Source organism: Notolabrus celidotus, chromosome 11 (assembly GCF_009762535.1).
Source record: "Notolabrus celidotus isolate fNotCel1 chromosome 11, fNotCel1.pri, whole genome shotgun sequence".
Lineage (NCBI taxonomy): Eukaryota > Metazoa > Chordata > Actinopteri > Labriformes > Labridae > Notolabrus > Notolabrus celidotus.
Genome location: NC_048282.1, coordinates 29,122,396 through 29,150,024, shown reverse-complemented (window position 1 = coordinate 29,150,024; position 27,629 = coordinate 29,122,396). Strand labels below are relative to the sequence as shown.

At 40.4% G+C, this 27,629-nt stretch overlaps 1 protein-coding gene across 7 annotated transcripts in view; it reads left to right on the top strand.

The window, feature by feature from the left end:
• rap1gap (RAP1 GTPase activating protein) overlaps window positions 1-27,629 on the top strand; it is an 88,383-nt gene that overhangs the window by 14,687 nt on the left and 46,067 nt on the right. For 3 of the 7 annotated variants that reach the window (XM_034694840.1, XM_034694839.1, XM_034694834.1), the window contains exon 2: window positions 21,695-21,730. Coding sequence is in view for 3 of the 7 variants with exons in the window: in XM_034694833.1 (XP_034550724.1) it covers window positions 5,891-5,934; window positions 21,695-21,730 (80 nt within the window). In the remaining 4 variants the exon portion in view is untranslated. Of the gene's footprint in view, window positions 1-5,686; window positions 5,935-21,313; window positions 21,335-21,694; window positions 21,731-27,629 lie in introns of those variants that run through there. The other 4 variants (XM_034694833.1, XM_034694837.1, XM_034694832.1 and 1 more) reach the window with 4 other exon arrangements.

Sequence of the window (27,629 nt, the reverse complement as noted above, 5' to 3'; positions counted from 1 at the left end):
CAATTTAAACCATACTACACTAACAAACAGCGCCAGCTTTAGATAATTACATCTGCCGTGGCTGCAGTCATGCACCGTGCACTCAGTCAGCAGCAGAAATTTGAAAAGTTTAATGAAATGAAATGCGGGCGGAGATAAGGCTCAGCTTATTTCCTCATGCTTCAAAGCACAATTGCTCTTTGAATATTCACTCCCTTCAAATATTTGCATGGCACCCCTTCCTCTGCAAACTCAGCCTCTCCAAATACCCTCATCTATGTGTGCTCCTTGTTCAGCCAAGTGTCTGGAAAATATTTACAATATATACACTGGTCATAGGCAGTGTGTTCATGAGCATACAGTATAAATATTGTGGGATGATTACGCCAGGTCTTTTCAGAGGCTGTTTGCCAGCTTAGCTTCGAAGTTTTTAGAAGAGGTCCTTTCCTAAACAGAAACAGAAACATCCATATCCCCTCACTCCAAGTATTTATGATCATTATAACTTTAACAAACCAAAGAACTGACCTGTTAGACTTAAATATGCTTTAAAAGTGTTGGTGGTTTCTTATGAGTGATAGTACTGCAGTATAATGTCATATTAAAGCCAGTGTAGGTACAAAACGATAACAGTGGGTAATAAAGTCCCACATTTACAAGAAAAGAATCAGATACTCACTGATTTTATATTTTTGCCAGTTCTGTTTATTGAGCAAAATTCAATGACATTGTAATTTGCGTGCAAGTTTACATTTTTTCATTTAAACGGAGCAAAGAAAAAAACACAACAACGAGACTGGGAAAACGACACTCCTAACAGGAGAAACAAAGTTCATACATGTGCATAATTATTTACCTGTACAGTCATGGCCAAAAGTTTTGAGAATGACACAAATATTACATTTTCACAAAGTCTGCTGTTTCAGTTTTTAGAATGGCAATTTGCATATACTCGTGTCAATCTTGTGGTCAATCCTCAAGAGGCGGGTGGACAATCAAAAACCCACAAATTCTGACAAACTCCAAGCATTGATTATGCAAGAATGGACTGCCATCAGTCAGGTATTTGGTCCAGAAGTTGATTGACAGCATGCCAGGGAGAATTGCAGAGGTCTTGAAAAAGAAGGGTCAACACTGCAAATATTGACTTATTGCATGAATTCTGTGTAATTCTCAATAAAAGCTTTTGATACTTATGAAATGCTTCTAATTGTATTTCATTATACCATAGAAACATCTGACAAAAACACCTAAAAACCCTGAAGCAGCAGACTTTGGGAAAATGTAATATTTGTGTCATTCTCAAAACTTTTGGCCATGACTGTAGAGGTCCATAAATACAGAATCACCTGTACATTTACAATATAATTATACCAGTTACTCACTGATTTTAAAAAAGGTTTTAGGAAACCAATAAAGTTACAATTTTAATAAATATAAAATGTTTTTATTTTTCATTTTACATCAACAAACCACATCACTTCCACTTAAATAAAAAAATATAACTGTTTTTCCCCCCCAAAAGATGTCTGCTTAATATTTCCCTCCCATGAATGTATTACCTCCTTCTCTCTGCTCCATCTTTATTTATTGTCAACACCATTATTTCGAAGCCCTTGGATTGTATTTCAAATAATAACATTGTTGATTGACTGCTATGAAACAAACAATCACTCTGTCATCAGAGTCTAAACCAACTTTTACTAAGTCCTGTTTGGCTCTTTGGGGAAATTGCTTTTCTTAAGTTGTTCTATAAGAGGGTTGCGCTTGTATAACTCACTTGGTGCGCCCCATGTACAGAGGCTGTAGTCTTTGCAGCACTGGACATAGTATGATCCCTCCCCCCCTCCACATTTCCTGTCCCTCTCTCTCAAGCTGTCCTAACCAATAAAATTTAGAAGACCCCCTCCCCCAAATACAACAAAAATGTATATCTAATGAGTCCAGTCCGTTTCCAACCAGAGTGAAGAGAACAGAAAAAGCTCTTCCTAAAACTTCCACTGAAGCTTCTTTAATCATGGTGGAAAGTGTTTGTTTACTGGGACCCCTTCACTCTCAGTAAGTAAGCAGCACGTTAAGAAAACAAACATTCAAGGCCTGATTTGGAGCCTTGTTCTCAGATCAGCTCTGCCACTTTGGATCTTTTGTTCGCAGGCATCAGATTCCGCAATAAAAACGCATTATTAAAGGATTATTGCACTTTTACTGCTCAAGCTCATAGGCTCACTTTTAATTTCCTTTCTCTGGAAGGACTTTGTTTACCTTGCTTGAAAAGTGCTAACTAAATAAAAATGTGCTAGTATTATTGAAATCAGAACATGGCAATAAGAAAGAACTATAAGACTCTTATTTAAAAAAAACACAAACAACATAACTAAGAACAAATAAGTGGAATTGTTTCTTCCATTCCAGTGTACTTTATTGAAGCAGCAGGAAAATACTTTGCCCTGACACTCGTGTTGGTTTGTAGCAAAGTTGATTTACGATGTTTTCTCAGCTTCAAACACATTAAAACCAACACAGAAAATTGGATTTCTTTTTGAAAGAACTGGAGTGATAAATTACGAAGGACCTCCACAACAAAGGTCTTTGTTGAAGTCTTGTGTTAAATCAGCGTCAGCTTCTCCTCTGACAGGCACAAAGCTCATTTATTCCACAGGAGCAAATTTCCTGCCTTGTGAGAGCAGAGCTGAGGATGAATGAAAGATCTCTGCCCCCACTCCATCTACTCCTCACCCAAAGTTATCTACAACTGCCTGGCTCCTCCCTAATGCTACTGCTGCTACCTTTGTCAAACTGAGCAGCCGTGTGTTATACAAAAAAGAAGGCAGGATCACTACATGTTTACGCTTTGACAGATCAAGCTGATTCTTATATTTTGTTTTTGTCTGGCTGATGTTTTGTTAGTGCAGCAGTATCAGTAGTATTTGAAAGGTCTGACGACATGCATATCAGGGAGGGATCTCAGATTTCTTTTGTCCTCTTGGGGTCTTCCTGCCCGTCCACTTCCTTTAAGACAAAGTAGGAGCCAGTACTTCTCGGAGGACTGGGTCTTGTTTCTGAGGTGATGTGATTAAAGGCCTCTGTCTCGGCTGCACCCATTCAAAAGCCTCGCACACACCGCAGCTGCTTTAGTTAATTGAATTGTCAGGAAAGCAGACAGGACTGAAGGTAGCATTAAGACTGATGCACTGAATCAATAGAACGGCACTTAAACAAAGTTGTGTAGTGGGTATGCCAGGCATGAAGAGCTATCTGTTGTCAGGATGAAGCAAGTGGTTTTCGAACGCATTAGCTGCATAAAAGTCACAGAGCTAATGGTGTGGTTAAAATGCCTTTTCTCTTTGACAAGGATTAACAACTTCAGAGTGAGAACAGTAAATGAAAGGTAGCATTTGTCTGTAGCTGGTATGTACTGCACTTTAACATTTTCCCTAACAACTGTTCAACAACAGCAAAGAAGCCCCATTCCTATTTTGAAGTATTGTAGCAATTGTAAAAAAGGCACCATATTTTTCCGAGGCTATAACCTAGAGCAGGGGTTCCCAAAGTGTGGGTCGGGACCCCCTGAGGGGTCGCGAGACACCAATGGAGGGTCGTTTTTTTTTTTCCAAGTAATCTAAATTTGCTTATTTTACCCATTATTGTAAAAATATAGACACAAATTGTAATTACATTTTAAATTAAACCCTGCAAATCAGTACATTTCATTAGTTTTCTACCTTTCTTTGTTGCCAGATGACTCCTAAAGTTAGGTTCAGGGTTAGCTAACAGTTAATTATGTGAAGTTTTTTTAAGTGGGGTTGTATGAGGTACTTGTCAGTAGTCAGTTTAGTAGTTGGGGGATGCTTGGGGATTCACAGCCATTACTGTGCAGCTGAATTATCTATAACATAGGTGATTCATATTTTGTCAAGCTGAGATGCAAAAGTAGTAAAATACACTTTATACCAGGGACTCATATGTCATAGACATGATTAGCTGATCAGTGCGCTGCAAGCAGAAGAACACATATGTGCTCTGTGTCTGATAATAATGCATAAAGGAATGGGCTTTCTGAGAGCAATGTTAAGTGCTGAAAAATGTGTAAATAGAGCGTACACTTACACCAAAAGTAGTGCTTTGGTTGGATTTAGTTAAATTAGCTGAATTACGTGGTACAGCTAGCCCCATCTACAGCGGTTGATACGTTCTGGTGCACGAGCTGCTTTCTCAACAAAGGGGACGAGCTGACGGGCATTTCCTGTAGCTAATACGCTTACTATCGACAGGTACCTCATGCAACCCCACTTAAAAAAAACTGAACTATCCCTTTAAATTCTCAAAAATACTCTTTGAGTTGTACGAACTAATCTGAGGGTGTCTCTTCACAAACCAACAATTGTTTCTGAGACATTTCAATTATATTTGATGGTGACATTGGCTGTAGAGTCAGGTTATCCTCTGGGAACCATACATGTCAAAACTTAATGGCAAACCACCAAATACTATTATTTTGTTCTAGTATTTTTCTCTCTCTGAGCTCGACTAGAAAACTGCTGAAGAATTTCATCAACATTAACTTCCATTATCAACTCTCCCTCTATCAGCTTAAGGGCCGTCTGGGAAAGGAAATCAACATTGGGCCATGAGACAGAGAGAGGTCCATTACCAACAAAGTCAGCCAAGACTTTTGGGGAAACATTTTTAGAAAATTGCTGTCTCAGATAAAACGGCTGATTTCATTATGTAGAGATGACGTAATGTCTGTTGCAGTGATTGTCCTTGTTTTGTACGTGCGTTGATTAATTATGTCTTTGTCTGCATAGATAGGTTTCTATAAGTGCTAGTTAATGGAATGAAGACATCATTGGTCCTCTGGGATATGAGGTCCTGGATTACTTCATTGTCAAGAGAAAACTTTATCTCCGTCCTGCTTAAACCTGACCATGAAGTCAGTCTATGCATAGTGCAATCGCTTTGGGAATGACTGTCAATCAGATTACTGGCTATAATCTGTCTTCATTCTATAATCTAAGGAAGCATTGTGGTCACTTAGGCCAGTTTATCAAACCTAACACCCTGCTCAAGTAGAGTCTCTTCCCCCTGACACTGAAACAGTTTAATCAATGGGGGTAATGGTGACGCAGGATAAATCTCTGCTACAGTAACACTCCTTTTGTGTGAGAATCAGAGGTGAGGGGTTATAAAACAAAGAATTAGGAGGGAGATTAATGAACAGATTAGAAACCTATTTGGAGGTAATCACCTAAAGTGTGCTGGAGTGGAGCTGCTGGGGCTCTGATTGGGACATTTGTGAAGAATGATGAACTGTTTGTGTGACGTCTCCAGCTTGTTTGACCAGCTGTCTTCCCCTGACAGAGAGAGTGAAAAGTGGTGTTGCAAAACTTGATTGGAGCAAACTCTCACAAAGCCCAGTGCTCTAAAATTCAGCAATCAATATGTGACTGTAGTGGCTCATGTCAGTGCTGTTTGGTTTTAGGGATTACATCATGTTTGAAATGTAAAAAAAAAACACCTGCCCATTGTGTTCTCTGTGATCTCAGCATACAACAGAGAGAGGATGTAGCCTGTTTGTGAGAAAGGCTGTCTCCACACTCCTGGTTCCCTGGGAGACTGGCATGGTCAGCAGCCCCCCTCCCTCCCTCCCCCTTTTCTTCCTCCCTCTTCCTCCCTCATCCTCTCGCTGTTTTCACCCCCCCTGTTTGTGAAAGGAGGCGTGTGAGCGAGGGAGAGGCAGGGCACGTTAGCAGAGCCGTGGCTGCGGGAGTGGAACTCAGACGGCAGGCAAAGCATACAAACACACACATTCACACACACATGCACACACATGCTCAGTCAGCGTAAGTGACACAAGTGCTGGCTCCATTCAGCTCTGAGTTGACTGACTCACTGCTATCCATTAGCCGGCATGCCGCAGAGAAAGAGGAGTTTCACTTTTGGAGCCTATGGAGGGTAAGAATTAATATCCTTATAATTTTTCGACTAACTAACCCTCCTTAAACATTCACCTGTGTGTGATTGTGCCTACGTGTGTTAGTGTTATCTGTTTGTGTCTCCCTGTTTGATGACTGTGCAGATTCTGGGTCTGTGTTTGTGCCTGCATGTTTGTGCCATTTGCACAGGAATGCTGTCACTCACATTCATGAGAGCAGCTTTTGTTTTAAATGTCCTAGTTGTCATTATCTAGGCGTTTTTTTAATCACTGTTTGGACTTAACAAAGCTGCTGTTAGAGCCTCGTTTTAAGGGTAACATATTGTCCAGTGAGGATGACGTATCAGATCTGGAGGCGTAAACAAGATTTGGGGAGAAAAGTAGCTAAGACTCAGGTTCCAGGAAAGTATTACTTAGACCCTTCAGACAAAGCTGAAGGTATGATGGATGTGATTGTATTTGCAGTCTACTTGAGACTTTACAGGCTACTGAGCTGTGAACACAGAGCCTACAAAGAGCCTTCTAATGGTGAAGAGTAAACAGGTGCCACAATGCAACTTGCCTGCATGGCTGCCTCCTGGGTTTATCTGTATTCCTCTGGGCTCTTGATTAAAAGTTCACTCAAGTTTGTCTGGAAATGTGTTATCAGCTAAGTACTACTGCAGACAGCTTTTATATCTTGGCTGGGCTGTGCAGTGATTCTGGCACAGTGGCTACAGTCCTAATTGCTGTCAGTGTGTGTGTGTGCTGGTAGCCAGGTGGAGCCAGAGACACTGGGCAGTCATGGTAGGAGTGAGAGAACTTAGTAAACACTTTGTTTTTAGGGTTGCTTGTTCAGTTCGGGTCCAGTGATGCGGACAGAATAAACAGTGTTGGATTGGTACACTTCTTCTGCAAGCTAAGTGCGACAGACCTCCGAAAAACTAGCTGGACTCACCAGTGTTGACAAACTGCTGAGGCACTGGGGGGATGTACCACAGAGCATGTTAAACATACCCGGGCTTTCTTTGAGTTGGTTGGCTTGACAAAACCTGACGCTCCAGTTAGGGAGGATCACAAAGCAGGTTGTGAACTTTCTCTTTAAACTCAGGCGTCCTGCTTCAGACAGCGAGCACATGACAGGAGGTGTTGTTTAGCACATCATTTGACCCTTCCTCTGTGCAAAGACGAATGATCACCGGCTGTCTGCTTCAGCCAGACTGATATATCAAGAAGCAATGATGAATATATTAAAGTTAATAACAGTCCACACCGCTGCTGCAGATAACAGAGAGGGACGCTGCAGGACATTATTTTTGTTGACTTGTGAGTTATTTAATCGATTTGACCATGGTACACTCTCAGTGCCACGTGACAACTACACACTGTGCAACTCATAGACTTCAAGGCCGGCATTGATCAATGGAAGGACAGCACTTTGAAGTCAATTTGAAGCAGAGTCTCTGGACAAAACCCAGATTTTAAGTTAGGAGTCAGTTATGTTGATCTAGAAAGGTTAAAAAGACACAGCTTTGCAACTTTAGGCTCAACAGTCCAAGCTTTCCCTCTAATTTTGCTTCATCACATACCCCCATGTTGTGAATCACTCATACTCTTGCTGTTAGCTGTATGAATACCAGCCGCTTCAGATTTTCAACCCAGTAGAGATGTTTATGTCAACAACCGGCGGATACCAGAGTGTTTGCCATCCTTTGGCCTCATGGTGGGCGGTTTGGCGCGGCAAAGTTAGACCAGAGTGTGCCAAATTAGGATATTTACTTTGGCATGCAACACACAGCTGAGATTAATATTGATGAGAAGTGTTTGCGTTTTATAGAGAGAGGACTCAAATCACAAGGAATAACTGCATGTTTTAGAAAAATAAACGTTGGGTTAACTGTCCCTCCTCTGTTCAAGAATATGCTAAGAAAAAAGGTCAAGTACGGAAACGCTGCCATTAAACTCTTTATTTGCAAGTTGGACACTGTGCGGGATTCTTGCAATTCTAATTTTGTGAGCTTCTTCTCACTCCTCTCCTACAAACCTGTCCTATAAAGTGGATGTGCGAAGCCTTTTCTTTACTACAGGATATGATAAACCATTTCCTGGAGCTTTTGAACCATCCAGATTATATACCTAAGGGATGAGGTATAGTGAGCAGGTGGTTATTCAAATTAGAATCCTGACAGGGTGAGCAGGACTCGAACGCAATATTCATTAAGTTTACTGGGGTTTGTTTCTGATTTTTGAATAAAGAAACATTTCCTTATAATTTAACCAATTTTAAAAAACATATATGTAGTAAAACTGCAAAATAAAGCATTATTAAACTGTTGGCACTGGGTTGACAGCTGTAACTGTTGCAAATAGGACACTATATTTGGACTGATCATCCATTGATTATAATTATTATTAGATATATTTACATATCTTTTAAAGGACATCTTTATTGGTCAGGCTTAGTTTGCAAATTGCATCTGATTTAACAGCAGGTCACTTACTTAAAATACAGCAAACATTTATTACCCTGTTATCCTTACCATCACCTCATTCCCATAAACTTAATAATAATAATAATAATTTATAAAAAAATATAAAAATGAAAATGATTGGACATAGTATACATACATGTCTACAAGCATACATAAATCTATAAATAAAAATACACATGAATTAAATAAATAAATACAATTAAAGGGGGTTTCTCAGATGTTATGCATCATAAGGCTGTTCTGGTTCCTCAGATCTTGTTCTTTTTTAAAGTAGGTTATCTACATTATCATTATGTTTTAAAAAGCACACCAAAGGTCTCCAGATATCAAAAATATGCTGAATCAATATTTTCCCAATGAAGATATGTCATATGTTTAGCTTGCAACATACACATGTCAACAAATCTAAACTCTTTGCTCTGTCGTTCTGGTTAGGGTTTGATGTATACCCAGAATACAAAGCTTAGGATCCAGTGGTAATTTCTTTGAGAAGATGAATCATGTCTTGCCGGGAGGATTTCACTTTCACACATTCCCACACATAGTGGCACAGGGTTCCTCTCACCTCTTTACACTTGATACATGCATCAGGGATGTTATCATGAAACGTGTGCAATATGACAGATGTTACATATGTACGCATGTTACTGTTAGTCTCTGAGCCTTCTTACATTTCCCACTTCAATCTGGTAATGATGATGTTTCATCACTTATATGACTCCAAAAGTTTCAGTTTAAGTTCTGAGGATTCATCTGACCCAGCAAAGTCATACAGAGATTAAATTTAACCTCTATCATTACAGTGTCCTACACTTGCTTCCTCTAATAAGCAACTACAACGTATATCCAGTGAATGGCTTTGAGACATACTGTAGATATAAAGCTCTTAAATTGAAGATATTTAAAAAATGATTCTTAGGATTGTCATATTTGGTTGATATTTCTGAAGAGGGTTTCATCTTCTCTCTGTGTATCTCTTGCACTTTCCTCAACCTCTATTCAGCCCAATTCTGAAGTCCTTGACCACTTTTCCCTGTTTTGAAATTTCCAAAGTTTGGACTAAATTGTTACCAAATAGGATTTATATACAAATATTTACAAGTGTCAAACCAAATGTGAATCATATTTGATACAATCGTGTTGTCTGTATTGTTTCCTGCCTTGAATGCTGTTGCACTTGGCATTTGGATAGGTCAGCCTCATTGCTTACATCAGCAGGTGATCTGTAATACACTCTGTCCCCTGTATCCCATTGACATTTACTGAAGGGAACGCTGTCCCTCTAATCTCTCTGCAGATTGGTCTTTCTTTAACACAGCGTGCGCTCTCATTTTGACATCAATAATTAATGGAGCTGCCACTTAATTTGAGTCCGGATGTGTTAGGTTTTTGTTTCACTTTGGGCAGGTTTCATTCGGTCTACGGGAACACTACATGTTCTTGATTCGTGGCGGCAGAAATCTGACCATGATTTTCCAACACTAAGCTTTCATTTCCTTTTATTGACACTTCTCTGTTCCTTCCCTCATGCTTTCTGTCTTACATGCCTGTTCTATTTCATGTGAGACGTACTGTAACTGGTCTGAAGTGTTTGAGTGTCGCCTGCTCTGTAGGTCACGGCGGCGGACTCCTCATGAATTATTGAATAATGAAAAAAGCACAGAGCTCTAACCTGTGCTTGAAATGAACTGAATGTTCCCTTCGTAACCTTAGCGATAAGACCCTCACGCAGCATGGACAATATTGCTTTCTGCTGTAGATTTGCAAAGGAGAATTGAAGAATGCATGTCAACCTGTTCAAAACAAACTATAGACCCTCATTGTTTTGGTCTGAATCGAGGTCGACACTCTCTGGTCAGCTGATTTAAAAAATGTAATTCGAGAGGTAAACAAGATTCTTTAGAGATTAGGTGTTTCCCATTGTTGAGCAGAGAGCTTAATTTTCCTGTTGTGAATGTGTTAAAGTTTGTGACTCAGAGAAGCGCACAGCTGCTGTCTCATTTTGCTGAATTCAAGGTTTAACTTTGATGTTTATTTTTACACCAACAACAGGACTTATTTTTAAAAATCAGAGGCTTGTCTCTGTTTGATTTCCGATCATCTACTGTCTGAAGCTTTCTGCTTTAAATCTTCAACCGTAGACCATCCACAGGAAAGAAAGACAGAAGGGGCCTTTTTGTTTGACAAGAGCAAATGTTTGCATGACAAAAGATGATTACACCATGGGCCAGTGCTACTTGAGAACAGGAGGCCATTCAAGTACCTTTCCAAGGGCAGAGGCAAAACAAACAGGAGATGTAAGGCAACCAGAGGGCTCTTCATGGCCTACTCAGCCAGTCCACCTTGCATATTTACTTTGACATTCACATTCATATTCACAATGGAAAGCTGTCCGTGGAGAAGAATGGGGCGGGGAGGCATTGGGTGAGCTGCAGTTAATTATATAATGCTCATGGGGCTACCGATTGTTTACTTATTTGTCCTTTGTCAAGAATAAAAACAGAGGGGATTTATTATAGTCTAGTCCCCCTGTTCTCCCAAATATCCAGATTTGGTCTGCTCTAAACAGATCTGTTGCTGCAGGCAGGTCAGGGGTACAGCAGCGTTATGAGTCTTCATCCAGAAATGATGATTGCAAAATTGCACTAACGGGAGAGAAAAACCTCTCTGACTGTGGTTCAATAAATATGGATAAAAGTATTGACTATGCAAGTCCCCCCATAGAGCAGTACACAAAGTCCTTGCAGGGTACATTTGAGGTTTAGAGTTGTATTACCTCATGCTTTAAAATATGACCTTCTTCTTCAAGCTAACCAGATCACCTGTATGTGCATCTTAAGTCACAATTTGCAGAAAAATGTCTTCTATCTGATGCACACGTGGAAAAAGATCTTATCCGACAGGCGTGTTAGAGTAAGGTTCAAAGGGAACAAGGTATGTCAACAGTGACAGTGGCCACCTTGACATCATCGCTTGCTTCATGCACCACTGCCACGAGTTTGACATTTTTTGGAGTTATCTTGATTTCTTGGAGCCAGTAGTGATCACGTTTGGAAGATGGGGCACTGGGGAAGATTATCATTGCCACGCCTCCATCAAGGCAATCACAGGAAGCAACGACCTGTATTATACCCTGCTTTATGGGATATTGTTCTTTATATGGAACCATAAATTACAAGAAAACCGCCATAGCGTAATGAGAGGTAGGGAATCATTACCTCTGGAAACGTCCTCAGAGGTCAAATAAGAATTAAACAGAAGTAAAAGCATTTTCTCAAAAACTTCTATAATCGATTGTCTTTGCACAGAAGAGTTGCCTCCTGCTGGCTGGGGGAGAGGGCGAGGTGCTCTTAGTGCTTTTATTGAGAGAGGATGGTGGAAACTAGGGAAGAGAGTGAAAAATGACATGGGATAAAAGGCCTCTCTACAGGGGTCTGTACTTTAACTATTGATTCAAACCAAGCAACAACCTCTGGTCTGAAAATATGAGTCCAATGCGGATGTGCTAAAAACTGTAGTTCATTGAGGATCCGCTTGAGGCTGGCTCCAGAAGTACCGGAAACCACATACACACCAATTCAAAAAAGACGATCTTTACAGCAGAAATAAACATGTTTACAGCCTGGTACGAAAGAGGATTGTAGTCTAGATAGCTCATTTCTCGATCGGCTCACACTGTGAGGATGGTGAATTTTCTTCTAACGCGGCAATTTCGAAGATATTGAGATTATGAGTCTTCCAATGAGAGGCACAGCTGCCTGTGGGAACACTGTAGCTGTAGGCTTAGAGGCTCAAAACCCACCTCTTTACCTCACAATTGCTCGACAGCAGCAATATGGCTGTTTTTGGCCTCAACACAGCTCTTCAGAAACAGATAGGTGACGTCATGGATCCTACATCCATATTGTATACAGTCTATGATTCAATCCTGCGCCTCTTTGTTCCACTGTAAACTGAACAGAACTTGCGTATCCATACACACGTGTGATCTGAATTTAAGGAGGTGTTCCAATATTTACACAAAAGGTCATTACAAACGTTATGTTAAAATGTAATGTTATGTTATGGTGTCAAACAAACACTCTGAAACACATGGTCCACACGTGTTCATAATAGAAACTCATTTAAATCAGGGCTGTAAGCGTTATTGGATTAATCGCAATGCAGGTCAAAAATTAGTTCATGATTATTTTGTAATCACATGATATTTTGTCCCTTTTGACACACTGTAGTTAAATCACTGCAGTGTCTTCCTGCTTCCTGCTGCAACCATGATGGAAACTATCGATACCACTTTTGGATGGTACATTACACTTAAAAATCATCTGCCTCCCCACACCCAACCTGTCTGACCTCAACAACACAGCCATCATACGCAGAGCACGCACTATAACACTGGACCCCCAACACCCCCTCTACTCAGTCTTCACACTACTCCCCTCCGGTCGCAGATACAGATCCCCATACTGTAGGCGAGCCCGGTTTGGCTGAAGCTTTGTCCCATCGGCCATTGCACTGCTAAATAGAATGCCACTGTAATGTGTCCGGTGTGCATATATGTGTCCAGTGTGTTCATATGTGTTTGGTGTGTTTTATAGGTGTCCAGTGTGTTCATATGTGTCCGGTGTGTATATATGTGGGATGAGCTGCACCATTGCTGTGAGGCTGGGTGGATGTTTATTACTTATTGTGTTCATACATGCATTCCTGTACAGACGGTGGCAACAAATCTCCTATTTCGGACAAATAAAGATCTATCTATCTATCTATCTATCTATCTATCTATCTATCTATCTATCTATCTATCTATCTATCTATCTATCTATCTATCTATCTATCTATCTATCTATCTATCTATCTATCTATCTATCTATCTATCTATCTATCTATCTAAAAAAACCTCCCAGACGGCTCAATTGACATTTCAGACGGAACTTGCACTTTGTGACAAATAGATTTAAAATATCACAGAAATACTTTAAGTTTGAGATACCACCAACTAGCTTAGCATATAAGCTAGGCTAAGCAGACTGATGTTAGGGGGAAACTGCGTCATAAAAGCTGACAGAGGGGGTGCTGGTGGCCTCGCGGTCTAAGCGCCCCACATACAGAAGCTACAGTCCTCGTCGCAGGGGTCGCCGGTTCGTTTCCCAGGCGCGACCATTTCCTACATGTCTTTCCCCGCTCTCCACTCCCCACATTTCCCTTTCCCTCCCTTCAGCTGTCCTGTCGAATAAAGGTGAAAAAGCCCCCAAAAATATATAACTTTAAAAATAAAAGCCGACAGAGAGCTATTTAGGAGTGAGGGAGTCAGCACAGATCTATGGAGGAAACACTTTGAAGCTGACTCTTACCTCTATGTCGTGGTTTCAGACCATACTGTTGTAGCAGTGCAGCATTTACTTCAATAATAAATCTGAAAGTCAGAGACGTACAGTTAATTTTGTTGCATTCATTTGATTACCAAATCAAGACACTGGTAAGGTTTGCTTTACATTGTTGATATGGACTTAAAAACTGTTTTAAATCCAAAATAATCAATTTTTTTAACACACGATTAATCATGATTAATCACAATTAACTTTGGAAATACAGCCATTAATTGGGATAAATAAAAAAGATCCCAAGCTGATTCTGAATATTAAGAGTGACATATTTTTACTACATCAAAGTACTCATCACATTCGTACACCTTTTTTTTTTACATGACTGTGATTTGACATCACAATGTTATCCATCACTCAGCATAGCAGTGGTACCAGTGTGTGTATATGCTCTTATATACACTGTATTCTACTGTACTGTATCTAAATGGGAACATTCAACCTCTTTACATTCATTTCTCTGTCAATGGGCTCATTCAGCCCACGCTGGTTGGAGATGCAGTATACAGTCTAGATCGGGTCACGTTTAGTATTGTCTGACAGTGTTTCTAATTTCCACCCTGAGTGTTGTAAATAGAGAAAAAGTCCAGCTTCGCTCAAGGCCTGGCGTGTCTCTGTGTGTCTGTTCTATCAGGATACAGTATCAACGTCCTATTCTGAGGCACAGCGAGAGATGAACTGCAGAGTCAGGCACTAGAATATGTGTTGATTGTGTGTAGGTGTTATTGTGAGAGAGCCCTTATTCAGAATGAACTGAATAGGCTGTGATACTGTATTCAAGCAGACATTAAGCTTTTTGTGTTCACAAACAGATATCAGCCTGTTGTTGTAGGACCTGAATTATCTCCACATCGTTTTGATGGATTGACATTCAAATCAGTGCAGACACTTGTGGTCGCTTGAGGGTACATTTTAATAACTTTGGTGAACCAGGGACTTTTTTCTAGCACTAGAGGCAGGATGACATTTTTGACTATTGTAAAATATTTTGACATTTACTGGATGGATTTTCTTGAAATTCTTTAAACACATTTATGTCCCTTTTGATCTAATTATAGTACGTTTCATGACCCCTAAACTCTTTTTGTATCAACATAATCAAGTCAATATTTAAGTTCATCCAAAACTTTGATTTATTTCACCAGTTGCACTTTGTCAGCAATTTGCTTGCTAACATGCTAAACTGAGATAGTGAAAGTGCTTAACATTCTCTCTTAAAAACAAACAAACTGAAAACCATGTATGTTAACGTACTCATTTTTAAACATGTTAGCATGCTTAGCTTTTAGCCCAGATGACTAACATCCTTCAATTTCTTTTTAAAACTTTGTTTATCGGCTTTTTCACAATTACAATAAAAAAACAAAACTAACATTTTGTGTACAAATGCACAAATAGAGACATAACACTGGACAGTCAACTTCCCCCCTAAAGAAAAACAAAAACAAAAAAAAACACAGAAAGGGAAAGTTAAAATAAAAAATAAAATGTATAGAAGTAGAATAAAGCAATTAAACAACAACAATAATAATCATATAATAAAACATACATGAAAATATCCACATTTATACTTTTTGGTTGTTATTTTGTCAAGGTCCTTTAACATCCTTCACCTTAGTGCTGACTCAAACAGCTGCTAGCGTCTTCATCAATAAACTTATTTATGCTTTTGATGCGACAGAGATGTTATTTTTCCAGCTTCAAACCGAAGCAGAGCATGTGCATAGTCTAAATTCAAGGTTTATTTTTAGCTTGTCATATCACAGGTGGGCACATTGACCTTTTCATCCGGTTTCATTTGCAGAGTATTCAGTCCAAAATAGGCTGCCTGTGAAGGAAACAAGTCAGCATGCTGTGTCCTCGTGCTGGGCGGACTGGGTGTAACTCTGACTGTGACTCCACCAGAATGCAATTTAGCTGTAGGGAAGAGGGAACATTTCTGTGCATGCTGGGATCATGTTGCATTAGTTTGAAGAAAAATGTCTACTTTAAAACCCTCTGCTTTACTCTAAGTATATCAATATCAGAGTTGTTTCCCAGCATCTTTACAGCCTTACACACATCTGAAAAGTACAATGCTGACACGCCACATTAACAGGCCCGTGTGCCTGTTCAGGTAGTGCCCTTACTTCTGAGATTATTATGTTTGCAGTGGTTTTTATCCTAAATTAGAGCACTTCTTACCGTTCAGATACAGAATTAGCACCACAGGAGCGTGCTGCTGCAGCAGATTGGTGGCTGAACAACAAACTTGTTTGCTTTAAGCTGGATTTCTGGTGACCTACTTGCCTTGAGCGGTGTTGCTGACTTGATCACAGAGGAGCACTTTAAAAAGTTCAGCACCAAGAAAATTAGGAAATTAGTGGTTGCACTTACAGTCAGATTAAGTTGGAGTGTCATGGCTGCTGACATTGTGATGGGTTTCTTGGACTTGCCTTGAGCCTTCTTATCCTTCAATGAAGGGTTTTTTTTTTCTCCCACAGAAGCCAGCTCGTGAAGTAAGAGAAAAGAAGCGTGATAATCAAGCTGTAATTCCCCTCTGTGCTCTGCTGTGTTTATAATGCACTTTTACATCTGTTCTTTTTGAAAGGATATGCTAGGCTACACACTGTTGTCAGTGTGAAATTTGAATGTGCAAATATGACTCATAGCCCACAAATGCATTAGCAAAGGCAAATTTGTTATAGCCTACTTTAGTCCACTTCGGTATTGTTCACTCAGACGGACAGAACGTTCTTTGTTTTCTGATAAGCTGGGATTTTTTTTGTTACGTCTAACTTTTCTTCAGCTTTCTTTCTGCTCCTGTATGCACGCTGTCTTGCTCCTCACAGGTATGCTTTGCTTTTACAGTGTAGAGTCTTTCTGATGTCTCTCAGAGAGAGGTGTAAAGCTTCTATAAGATATGAAAACTGGTAATTAAATGGCTTAGGGTGCTGCAGACACTTAAGAGATTTGTTTGACTGACTTTGAAATAAAGAGCGGGAGTTTTGCAATTATTGATAGAAAGACCTCAGAAAATATGTGCCAAATCCCAGCTGACACAACTGAAGTGTATCACAACATGTTCAGAAGTGTTGAATATAAAATGACTAGTAGAAATGAGGGCACACAACTTTTCCTGTAGTTTCTAGAGTACATTCAGTCTGCTTTTTCACCTGATAACAAGCTTATTTCTGTAATAAGACAGCTTACATGTCCTGACATCTGGCTACAGCGAAGCTAAAGAAGGATCTATAGCTTATAGCGAGATGTAAGACAAGTAGAAAAAATGCATTTAGGCAGATGTTGTTGAAGCTTATGGAAAAGTAGAGCATGTTCACTTCAACAAATCTTTGACCAATGTATCCCTTATCTTATATATCGATCAGAAGTCTCTGCATTTATTTTGTTGTCTTCAGCATTGCAGCTTAAGTTGTGGTTTTTATTGCACATTTCCTGTATTGGTTTTTGCTGTTTCATTCAAGAGCCATCATCGAATAATCTGTACACTCCCTGGTTGATTTCATTTAGTGGGAATGTCTTGAAACCTGAGAATGAGTGAGCGGCGCAGGATGAGGCTCAGAAAATGTTTTTCTTGGTGATGCAGTACAAATGAAAACAGCTTTTTCCTCCTCGCCCTCCGCTTTGCAGGAGCAGAGCGGACAGGCCATAAGTATTTTGGCTCCCTCCCAAGGACCAGTATGCATTCCTTTTAAGATGGAGCCCTGATTTATCTGCACACACTCGTCTGTCAGGCTCGCTGAAATCGACACTGGTGGTAGATTCGAGATAGAAGAGCACCGCAGAAATCCATCTCAGGGACGTTATGTGTCACACGGAGTCCTGGGGTTGAAAATGATGAGCGATCTTCTGCACCGAGGGGAATCAGGCAACAACCTACTGTAACAACACAAGTGGGTTGATTCGTGACTTCACAGTACAGTGAATAAACAGACCCCCCTCCAGGGCCTGTTTCCTCTCACTACCACCGTTTTCTGAGAAGGAGGAAGCTTAAAGCTTTCATTTTTCTTTTGAGAATTTCTCACAGCAGAAGAAGAAGTACAAACTTTTTAGTTGTATTTGTGGTCCTCATGTTACCTCATTGAGAATGAAACTCAGGAGGTCAACATACTGGACAAATTTTAGACCTTCAATGATCGCACTGCCTGATTCAAAGCTTGTCGTGACTGAATATTGGTACAATTAATCTTCAAGTGTGTCCTCAACTATCACTGCTCCTAACCTGTGATTCTAAATATCTAACATGTTTGATATTTACATATTCCAGATTGGACTGCCTCCAACAGAATATCCACAATAATCATGGCAGCAAACATATAAAAGGCACCTATACTGTGTTTTCTTGTGTTTTTGTGTTTCAATGCAAAAAAAAACAAAGAACACACACCAGGACAGCCAGCTGATGACGTCCTCCATGTTTTTTTGTCTTCATGAGTCACATTTGATCACGCAAGGTTCTGTGAGACCTCGTGTCTGCTGAATCACTGATGTGGTCTAGTGGTCTTGTGGAATTGTTGAGTGTGTTCGATTTTGTAATGTTAAAAATCCGTTGTAAGCATCATCATAGGTGTGGTCTCCCACAGTGTCCGGTGTGTGGGCAGCTTTAGAGGCCTTTCTTTACACACGTGTAACGTGAGAGTTCGATGTGTGGTAGTTGGATCACTCTATTAATAAGAAACAGCAGGATGGAGACGGATAACTTTCCTGAAGCACTTATCTTTAATCACACTAGATCGGCATTATAAAACTTCCTTGTCACTCCATCACATGTCACAGAACCAACCAATGAGAGGCCAGGATGACCTAGCTCCAGGTATATGTAATTAGGACCACAGAAGTACATTCAACATGTTTTGGTCCTAACTAGATGAAGCTGTAGAAATAATTATAACAACGTACATACACAAATAATAAGTTACCTAAACTTGTATGTAAATAGTTACCATATAGATAATATTAACATATTTTAACCTTAACTCAAAGTCCAAACTGTCTTTCCTATTAAAGCTTACACACGAATGAAAGCTGCTCCTTCTGTTTAACCCTCATCCGTGGGGTTGGATATATCATGATAACCATTCTAGTATGGCGACTCTATGGATAGTTATGTTGGTTATTAATATATGATTTAAAGGTGACATATCATGCAAAATTGACTTTTTAATGGTTCTCTACCTGAAATATGTGTCCCTGGCATGTCTACAAACCCCCCGAGAATGAAAAAAATCCATTCTGCCCCTGTTTTGATTTCTCCACCTTTCTGTAAATGTGTGTAAAACGAGCCGTTTCAGACTTCCGTGTTTTTGTTACGTAACAACAATATCCGGTCTGTCACGGAGTCAGAGCTCAGAGCTTGTTCAGCCCATAGACTGTATAAAATAATACTGAATCCCCCCTCCGTTTTTCATTCCCTGCACAAATGTGTGCTAACAAGGAGCTTAGGAGGGAGGCGTTCTAGTTGTAGGCTGTCTTAATAAACACAAAGGTCGGTTTTACTCCCCACGTCTGCAGATTTGAAGATCTAGTGGATGATTTTTATTTGTCATGGATAAGTGCTAGCGCTAGTTAGCATAGCTACATAGCTACATGTCGTAGCTGTAGCTGTGTACCAAGACACACGTCTACATACTGACAAATAAAACAACAAGAAACACTAAATCTGTGACCAATCCTTCAGAAAAGGTCCCACTGCCTTTCTGGCACAGGTCGGTTTTACTCCCCACGTCTGCAGATTTGAAGATCTAGTGGATGATTTTTATTTATCATGGATAAGTGCTAGCGCTAGTTAGCATAGCCACACAGCTACATGTTCGTAGCTGTGCACCAAGATACACGTCTACATACTGATAAATAAAACAACAAAAAACACTAAATCTGTGACCAATTGTTCAGAAAGGTCCTGCTGCAGGCGCCTCTCCGTCAGGATCAGATTCTGGATCAGATTCAGAGGGTTGAAGTAACGCTATCTGTGAGCAGCCGTGTATATTCAGCCAACATGTAAACATTAGATCAACGTGCTGGAGAGCCGAGGGCACATCCACTTCCTGAGGGGGCGTGGTCAGAGAGAAAACAGAGTGTTCTGAGGAGGGCTGAAGAAGAGGGTTCTTCAGGCATGCCAAAATCTGATTTCAAAGTGGTTTTTTTGAGCATAAACTTTAAAGACATGTTTTGGGGACCTCTTAGGCCAATATATATTGATGAAAAAAAGCGTGATATGTCACCTTTAACATATTTGTTTTAGATTCATCTCCTTAAGTTTCTCTGAAAAAAATGCAGATTCTATAGACTGTAGACAGGATGACCTGGCCGTCAGAAACATCCTGTTTTTGTTTCAGCACCATCATCGGGCTGAAGTTGTCCAATGTAACTTGATATCTACTGAACTCATAACATAAACATATGCTGTAGTTTGTGGAAATTTTTATTTTAAATGTCTTTCTTAGCATGCTGGCATTATTATTTTCCCAGAGCAACACCATGCTGAAGTTTAACCTGGCAGATCTACTCGCATGCCTTCAGGCACTTGGTCTTGTTTTCACCCGTATTTCTGACACAGCAAGAGCCACTGCTCTTTACAGAGTTGTTTTCTTTCATCCTTCGTGTTTTTGCTGTGTCATGCAAACGCATCATGTTCAGGAGGAGAAGAGTAAAAGGTCTGAACTTTGGTGGCTCTGCTGAGAGACACAGGCTGTCTGCAGGCTGTCAGGCAGTCTGCGTCTTTGGCTGGAGCGATGAAGCCAGACATAAATACAGTCACAGGAGACAGGACCAAAAGCAAGAGGAAACAACAACATAGAACCACCTTACAGCTTTGGGATATTTGTAGTTCATGTTGCCTCTGCTCTGCTTGGTGCCTCATCATTCCGAGAATTTCTGAGGGGGCCAGTTTCCTGCGCTGGAGGCAGCTGCAGGAGCCCTGAGACACATACTAAACATTCCCATTTCGCTGTGTCACCGGCAGCAGGCATCACAGGAGACAGGCCTGCAGCCATGAGTCACTCGCAGGGCAACAGAGCAACAGTTATCAGTGTCAAATATCCACTTTGTTATCGTCAGTGAAGCCAAGTGCTGCATCCCAAGAGAAGTTTGGGTGTGATTGTGAAACCATAAACAGGATTAGAAACAGAGAGAAGAAATAAGTCTTTTTTGTCGGTGTCAGGTTGTTAACTATCTCTCATTATAAACTCAAATATCTTTTTAAAAGGCTCTCTGGAAAAGTCTAGTCCTTTATACATCTCTCCTGCAAACACAGTGCCATCTACAGGCACAAACTGTGCCCTGCACATTCTGCTTCATTGGACTTGTCTATCCAATGACTAGTGCTCTGAATCAGCTTTACAGAGTGACCTGAGGACAGAGGATGGTTCATATTGATTGACAGTGACGACGAACAGACAGCCTCAGTGTGTATTCAAAGCCCAACAAGATTCATTTTGTCTCAGCAAACACAGGGCGAGTAATCATCCTTTCATCCTGGGAAATGCTTCTTCAACAGATGGCAGGAGTTATTTCAGGGTAACCCTGCCCACTGCAGAACAGACCTCTCTCAGTTCAGTGGACTGTCTGTAAGTGGGAAGGATGGTTCAGTGTCTCTCTGCACTTTACACACTCAAACTAGACTGAAGGACTCAGATACATGCAGACAAGGGCAGTGAAACTATTTGTACGTGTTTCATTTACCTACAAGCCACCTAATGCAGATTCTTAGCGGTGCCTCTCTTCCCCAAAGACAAAGATTAAGCTGACATCAAAAGATCATCCCTTTTTAACGGGGATTTTAAATGATGACCTCCTGCTGTGTTATAATTTGAATGTTGATTTAGTACAAGCTAACACAAAACAGAGACAAGCAACATGACATGAGAAGAGGTTAGAAAGCATCTAATGTGTGTCTCTAATAACAGCTCTTTCTATGTTTCTTTCAGGGTGGACAAGACATTCTCCAAGGCCCGGAGTGTGTGGTGAGTTTTCTCCTTTTTTATTATTATTATTTTGTATATTAATCTGGTATCCTTCAGCAGCATGTCCACACATAAAACTCTTATGTACGTGTCTTCAGTTTTCAGTATATGTCAGTTTAACAAACCGGTGTAAGACTTAGTAGCATCTAGTGGTGAGGCTGCAGACTGTAGCCAAGCTTTTGAAAGCATCCTCACCATTTCACCATGGACCCCTGCTTTTCAAGACAAATCTTGTCTTTTAAGAAGAAAACTATTTTAATTTTCAAAAATGATAAAGCAACACTTTAAGTTTCTTTTATAAAGATACATTAGAAACAGGTCGCTTCCACTCTGTTCCAGAGGAGGAGGGAAAGTGATCCTTGTGTGATCTGGAGGAAGTTGAAAATGAAATGCACTTTTTATTCTACTGTCCATCATATCATGATCTCAGGTGCATCCTTTTCAACAAAATATCAGAAAACAGTCCTGATTTGTTTTGCATGTCTGATGAAGATAGACTTCAGTACCTGTTTACTCACAAAGTGTTCCAGTTTGCTCAGTTTGTGTTAAAAGCTGTTCAGCAGCCTAGGAGCACACTTTATGTCTGATTTAGTTGTCACTGTCAAATGCCTGAAGTGTACCACAATGCTTTTTAATTACTTTTGGTCATGGCTGGACATGTGTAGTATTGTAATTACTCTCTTCTTTTTCTTTTTCTTTTTCTTCTTATGTTGTTTCTCCTATTTAGTTTTGTTTTTTTAGTGTCATGTAAGTCGATATGGGCTGGGCACCTTTTCGGTGCATGTCACAAGGAATAATAAATAAACTAAACTAAACTAAACTATAAACAAATGTCTCATTTAAATGGGAGACAGTTTGATCCTGTTTGTATATGAAGCACTTATGATATTATTATTAAGATACCATTAGAATAACCTGCAGTCTGTCATATGGATTATGGGTGTGGTAATGGGTATACCTTTGATTTGCGCATCATAAGACTATCTTTGTGATTGCCATTTCAAGACGTTGGCTTCTATGACTTCATATTTTTTGGCTGTTTGACGGTTGTTTAGTGTCTCTGCTAAGTTTTCCTAAAATAAGGCATCTTAACTCCCCTCATTTTGCTTTTGGCAACCTTGCACATCTTGTAACTTCATCTTTCACCTCCCCTTGTGCTGTAGCAGGGAGTCGCAGCTTGCCTCGGTCGTGTGAAGTGGTGCTGTCTGCTGTGACGAATATTGACAATTAATTACTAAACCCTGAATGAGACAATCCTGCTTTTTACAGATGTTTCTACGTTATTCTTTGGGGACATTTTTACCTTTATTGATAGGACAGCTGAAGAGAACAAGGAGATATGGGAGTAGAGAGTGGGGAAGACATGCAACAAATGGTCGAGGCTGGTAGTCAAACCAGCAACCTCTGCGACGAGGACTGTCACCTCTGTATATGGGCTTGTACCGCTAGGCTACCAGCACCCCAGATGTATTTTTTAAATTAAAAAAACAACTTCTATTCGGGGAAATTGGGTATGTAGGAGAAACAGTTTGACAAGAAAGTTAAGGAAATACTAATTCCTTATTGCTGCTTTCTGATTGTCTCGCTCCATGTATCTTATGTCCATGGCCACTTTCTCAAAGATGGTCATATTATGTCTTTATGTAGCTTTTAGTCATTTTATTTAAAGTTATATTTTTTGGGCTTTTACACCTTTATTGATAGAGGGAGAGGACAGTGGATAGTGTAGGAAACTTGGAGAGAGTGGGGGGAATGACATGTGGGAAAGGAGCCCCTGGCTGGATTCGAACCCGGGATGCCCGCTACATGGGCGCGCAACTTAACCAGAAAGCCAAGTCCGCACCCGCTTTTAGTCATTTTAATTGTATGGTGCTATTTGTACTTTTATTTTCTTTTTTTCATCTTATCTTTTTCTTTTTAGGGAGCCTTTTTAACATCTGACATGGGACTATGGATGTAAACTAGCCTTTTGGCTAATTCTGGCATATTTACAGAAGTGTTAATTAATATGCATGGTCCTTTTAAATGAAAAATAAATAGATAAATTGGAGTATCTCAAGACCAAATGTTTGATTTGTTCACTCTAGGCTATTGAAAAACGTACTAGTAAAATATAGATGGTTCCACAAAAAAGGTCTGTTGAATAAAAAGCTCATCCTAAGGTCACAAAAGGCAACATTCAATATCAGCAGATGATCAGAAACATATGATTATATTTAGAGTTCCTGATAAATTCACACATGTAGCCCTTCAAATAAACATACACCAGAAAAATCTAATCTTAAAACCTGCATCTGTCTGGAGTGATGCGTGTCACAGACTCAGACTGTCCTTGAAAGTTGAAAAAAAAAAAGCATGTGGATCAGTTTATTGAGCGGAGTCTAAGGATGATAAATGAGCCTCAGAGAGGTAAAGCAGATGGGCAGCAGTCTTGTGCTATCATCTCTGCAGTGCTGGCAGGGTTGGACTTGCTGCTGTGATTGGCACGTGCAGGCAGGCTGGGGGCTGAGCATGCACACCTCATGCCACTGCAGATCGACTGCTACGTTTCTGCAGGCTTCAGGTGAGGTGGCAAGAGTGTCTGGACCTCTAACCGCTCAGTGACTGCAGAGCCTCGACGCAGTATCATCACTCTTTCCCCCTCGAGTACAGACACAGGAGCATCTCTCCTAACAGCCAGGCCTGCATTACTCAGCAGTAAGTGGGCTTGTTTGCAGGGACTGCAGCCCGACCGACAGGATACCATAGCACTAGACTATGACTAAATAACTGGAGCTCATGGAGCAGAATAAAGATGAAGAGGATGATCTAAAAGAGGATACAACACAGCACAGGAGAAGAGAGGACTGTGGAGGAGAGGAAGAAAAGAAGTGAGAGGATGAGGTGATGTGACAGGAAGAGGAAGAAGAGAGCAGCAAAGAGTAATGTTTTAAAAAACAACTTTCAGAGTCACACTTGGCCTTGTTCCTTTGTCAGTGTCCATCTCTTCTACAAAGCAGAGGAGGAATACAGCCAACACTTCCTAATGGATTAGGAGGAGTCTGCCGTCGTGTTAACAGAACTTCAATTAGCTAACAAAACTCCCAGAGAGACAGACCTGCTTCTAAAAGCAAAACCTGTGGCGTGAGGATGAATCATCGGTGAAAGTGTCAACAGAGATTTCAGCTGCTTTAAGGAAGGAGTTTTTTTAGGCCAAAGGACAAAAGATTAAAAGTGTAAAAAAAAAAAAAGGCCTCGACAAAATTGGAGAGCCAGAGTGAAAATCCTCCTCCAGGAACTGTATGTTGGACAGGATGTGACTGGAAGTCAGAGCAGCGAGCTCAGAATTTCCACTGCAGAGCTATTACAGCACCGATCAGCAACATGCCGTGCTCACCTTTCCGGATTGGAAAGCCGAGAAAATGCTGGTGAGTTTCTTACTTCACCTGCCTGAAGACAGTTTTGACAAGTTCTCCTGAACATGACTCCTGACGATGGATATTAGAATTCAGTGTGCGGGTGTGCAGGAGCTCGAGGAATGATTAATGAACATGTTAGTTTTACAGACCCTTTTAGTCACATAAGTCCAAATCAAAGTGTTTCACAAGACTGCTCAGCTTACAATAAGACAGTAAAAGAGTAATGATGAACATTTTGAGACTAATGTACCCAGGAAACTTTATGAAAAGTAGAGCCAATAGAATGAATTGAATACTAATTCAATTAGATGAAATGGATAAAGAGTATTTAGGATGAGAGGAAGTACAGAACATTTTTTGAGCAATGAGGAATGTCAAGGTTGTGCCAATTTTGGGGTCCCCTGTGGACAATGCAGTATCTCCTATCCATAGACTGTATAAATGCATAGCCAGCATAACAGCTCCCCCAAAGAGAAGCCAAAACATATGGAGCAGTGTAGGTCTTAAAGCCGGCCTTGATGTGACATGAGTGAATCATAATACATGTCAGATAGATTTTTTATCATACATGATTTGTCATTACAGTTAGTTCTTATCATGCTGGTTTATGTGCAAGCGGCCATATTTGGGAGAATTTCACCTTCATTTTGTTATTTGTTATTAAAAAGAGGGGATGTGATGTCATGATTTACAGCTCTGGAGGAACAGTGAGAGAAAATATAAAAAGACTCAAGACAGATTTATACTCCAGTGTGGAATCTACAGAGGTAGAGAGCAAGATGAGCAGGATAGCATATGCCACAGGTTGGTGCAACCCTCACGGCCATTGACTTCTGCCTGCACTGATCCACCATCCGTAGATTCCATCTCCTCCAAAGTACCCTCTCTTTTCTTCTTTACTATATCAGTGCTAGGATCAAGTGCTGCTCAACATTTATCAGCTCCAACTCCAACACAATAAGATTTGATTCAGTCGCCGTAGTTTCCTATGGACGAACATGCAGAGAACATAGCAGAACCGGAAAATGGCTTTATGACTAGCATTGGCAGAGTTTTGCATAACGATGCAGAAACTCCAACACACAAGTATGTAGTGCTCACAATGGTGTAGCTACAGTGTAGAGTTAATGCAGAAGTATAAGCTAGGCTTAACACGAGGGTCATTGAACTTTCTATAACCGTGAGTGTCAGTGACGTGCGGTGAGGTTCATGGCTGGTGAGGCACTGACATTAGAGTCAGATTCACAAATTTGTGAGCCAAACAGCTCGGATTGAAAGGAGTGGGTTATTCTCTGACCTGATGTTTGAAGCAGATCTTTAAGCTCTGGTGTCGGTCTTCCTTTATTAATCAGATCCCGTTTCAATTCATAGTCCAGTTTTGAGAAATTGTTAAAGTTAGATATAATATCTTCCATGTTTGGGTTTCATTTGGAGCCACATTTTAGAATGAACAGACTGCAGCTGCACATTTGATTTTGAAATTGCAGCGCAATGTTTCTGCGTAGAAGAATAGCAGCAACGTGAACCTGAGTGCTCTCGCAGGCCCCCTTCAGTGAAGCAGAGTACTGTCTGCCTCACCTCGCGCTTTTTTATCTGCGGTTTTATGCTATCAGCAAAACTAAATATGTAACACACAAACATTAAATACATTAGCCTGACTGTGGAAAATTAGAGTGCATATTAAAAGTCTCTGATAACATTATATTGGAGACGTGAAGAGAGACAGAAACAGGCACTCGCCAATTACAAACCTCAATCCAGTCAGTGAGGGATTGCTCAATCTGAGGTGAGGTGAGGATGCTCGCTGCTGCACTTTGCGTCTCGCTCATGTATTTGAACGTGAATTATGCAAATTCAGCAATTTTGACTATGAAATCATGGACATTATTGAATTATAAAAGAAAATCAATATAAAGCACAGACCAGAGAACTAAAATTGAAAAGATCTTAAATGAATCATTATTTATTTTTTAGCCTCACCTGCCTCTCCTGATCGCACATCCCTGGTGAGTGTCCACTTCAAACCAATAACTGCTGCTACAGACGTCAGGGATCTTTGCCATTTCATCCACAAGTCAAAAGTTTGTTTAACTTAATTAGTGGACGAGGCGTGATGTTTATCCCACAGCTACCAGCCAGATCACTTCTGCATGTGCTTTGACTCCAAAATACATCACCAGCGCAACATGTCAGCCCCTGGTGTGGCTGTATTTTGGCTGCATTTTTAACAATGGGAGTAGATGGGAGCGCATCATCCATATATACATACAGTCATTGCTCTAACCTCTCTACCTATCTTGTCCTTGTTGAACATGAGTAAGATGTGTTTTCTAATTAACATTTTCCTCCTGCTCTCTTTTAGCAGTCAATCATATCAGTCACTGAATCTTTGGAAAATGTAAACAAAGGCTGTTTCTGTTTGTCTGACACCTACGCAATGGCTGTGGCTACAAGCATTGAACATTACTATAAATAAAAATTATGATCAGTCTTGTCACTGA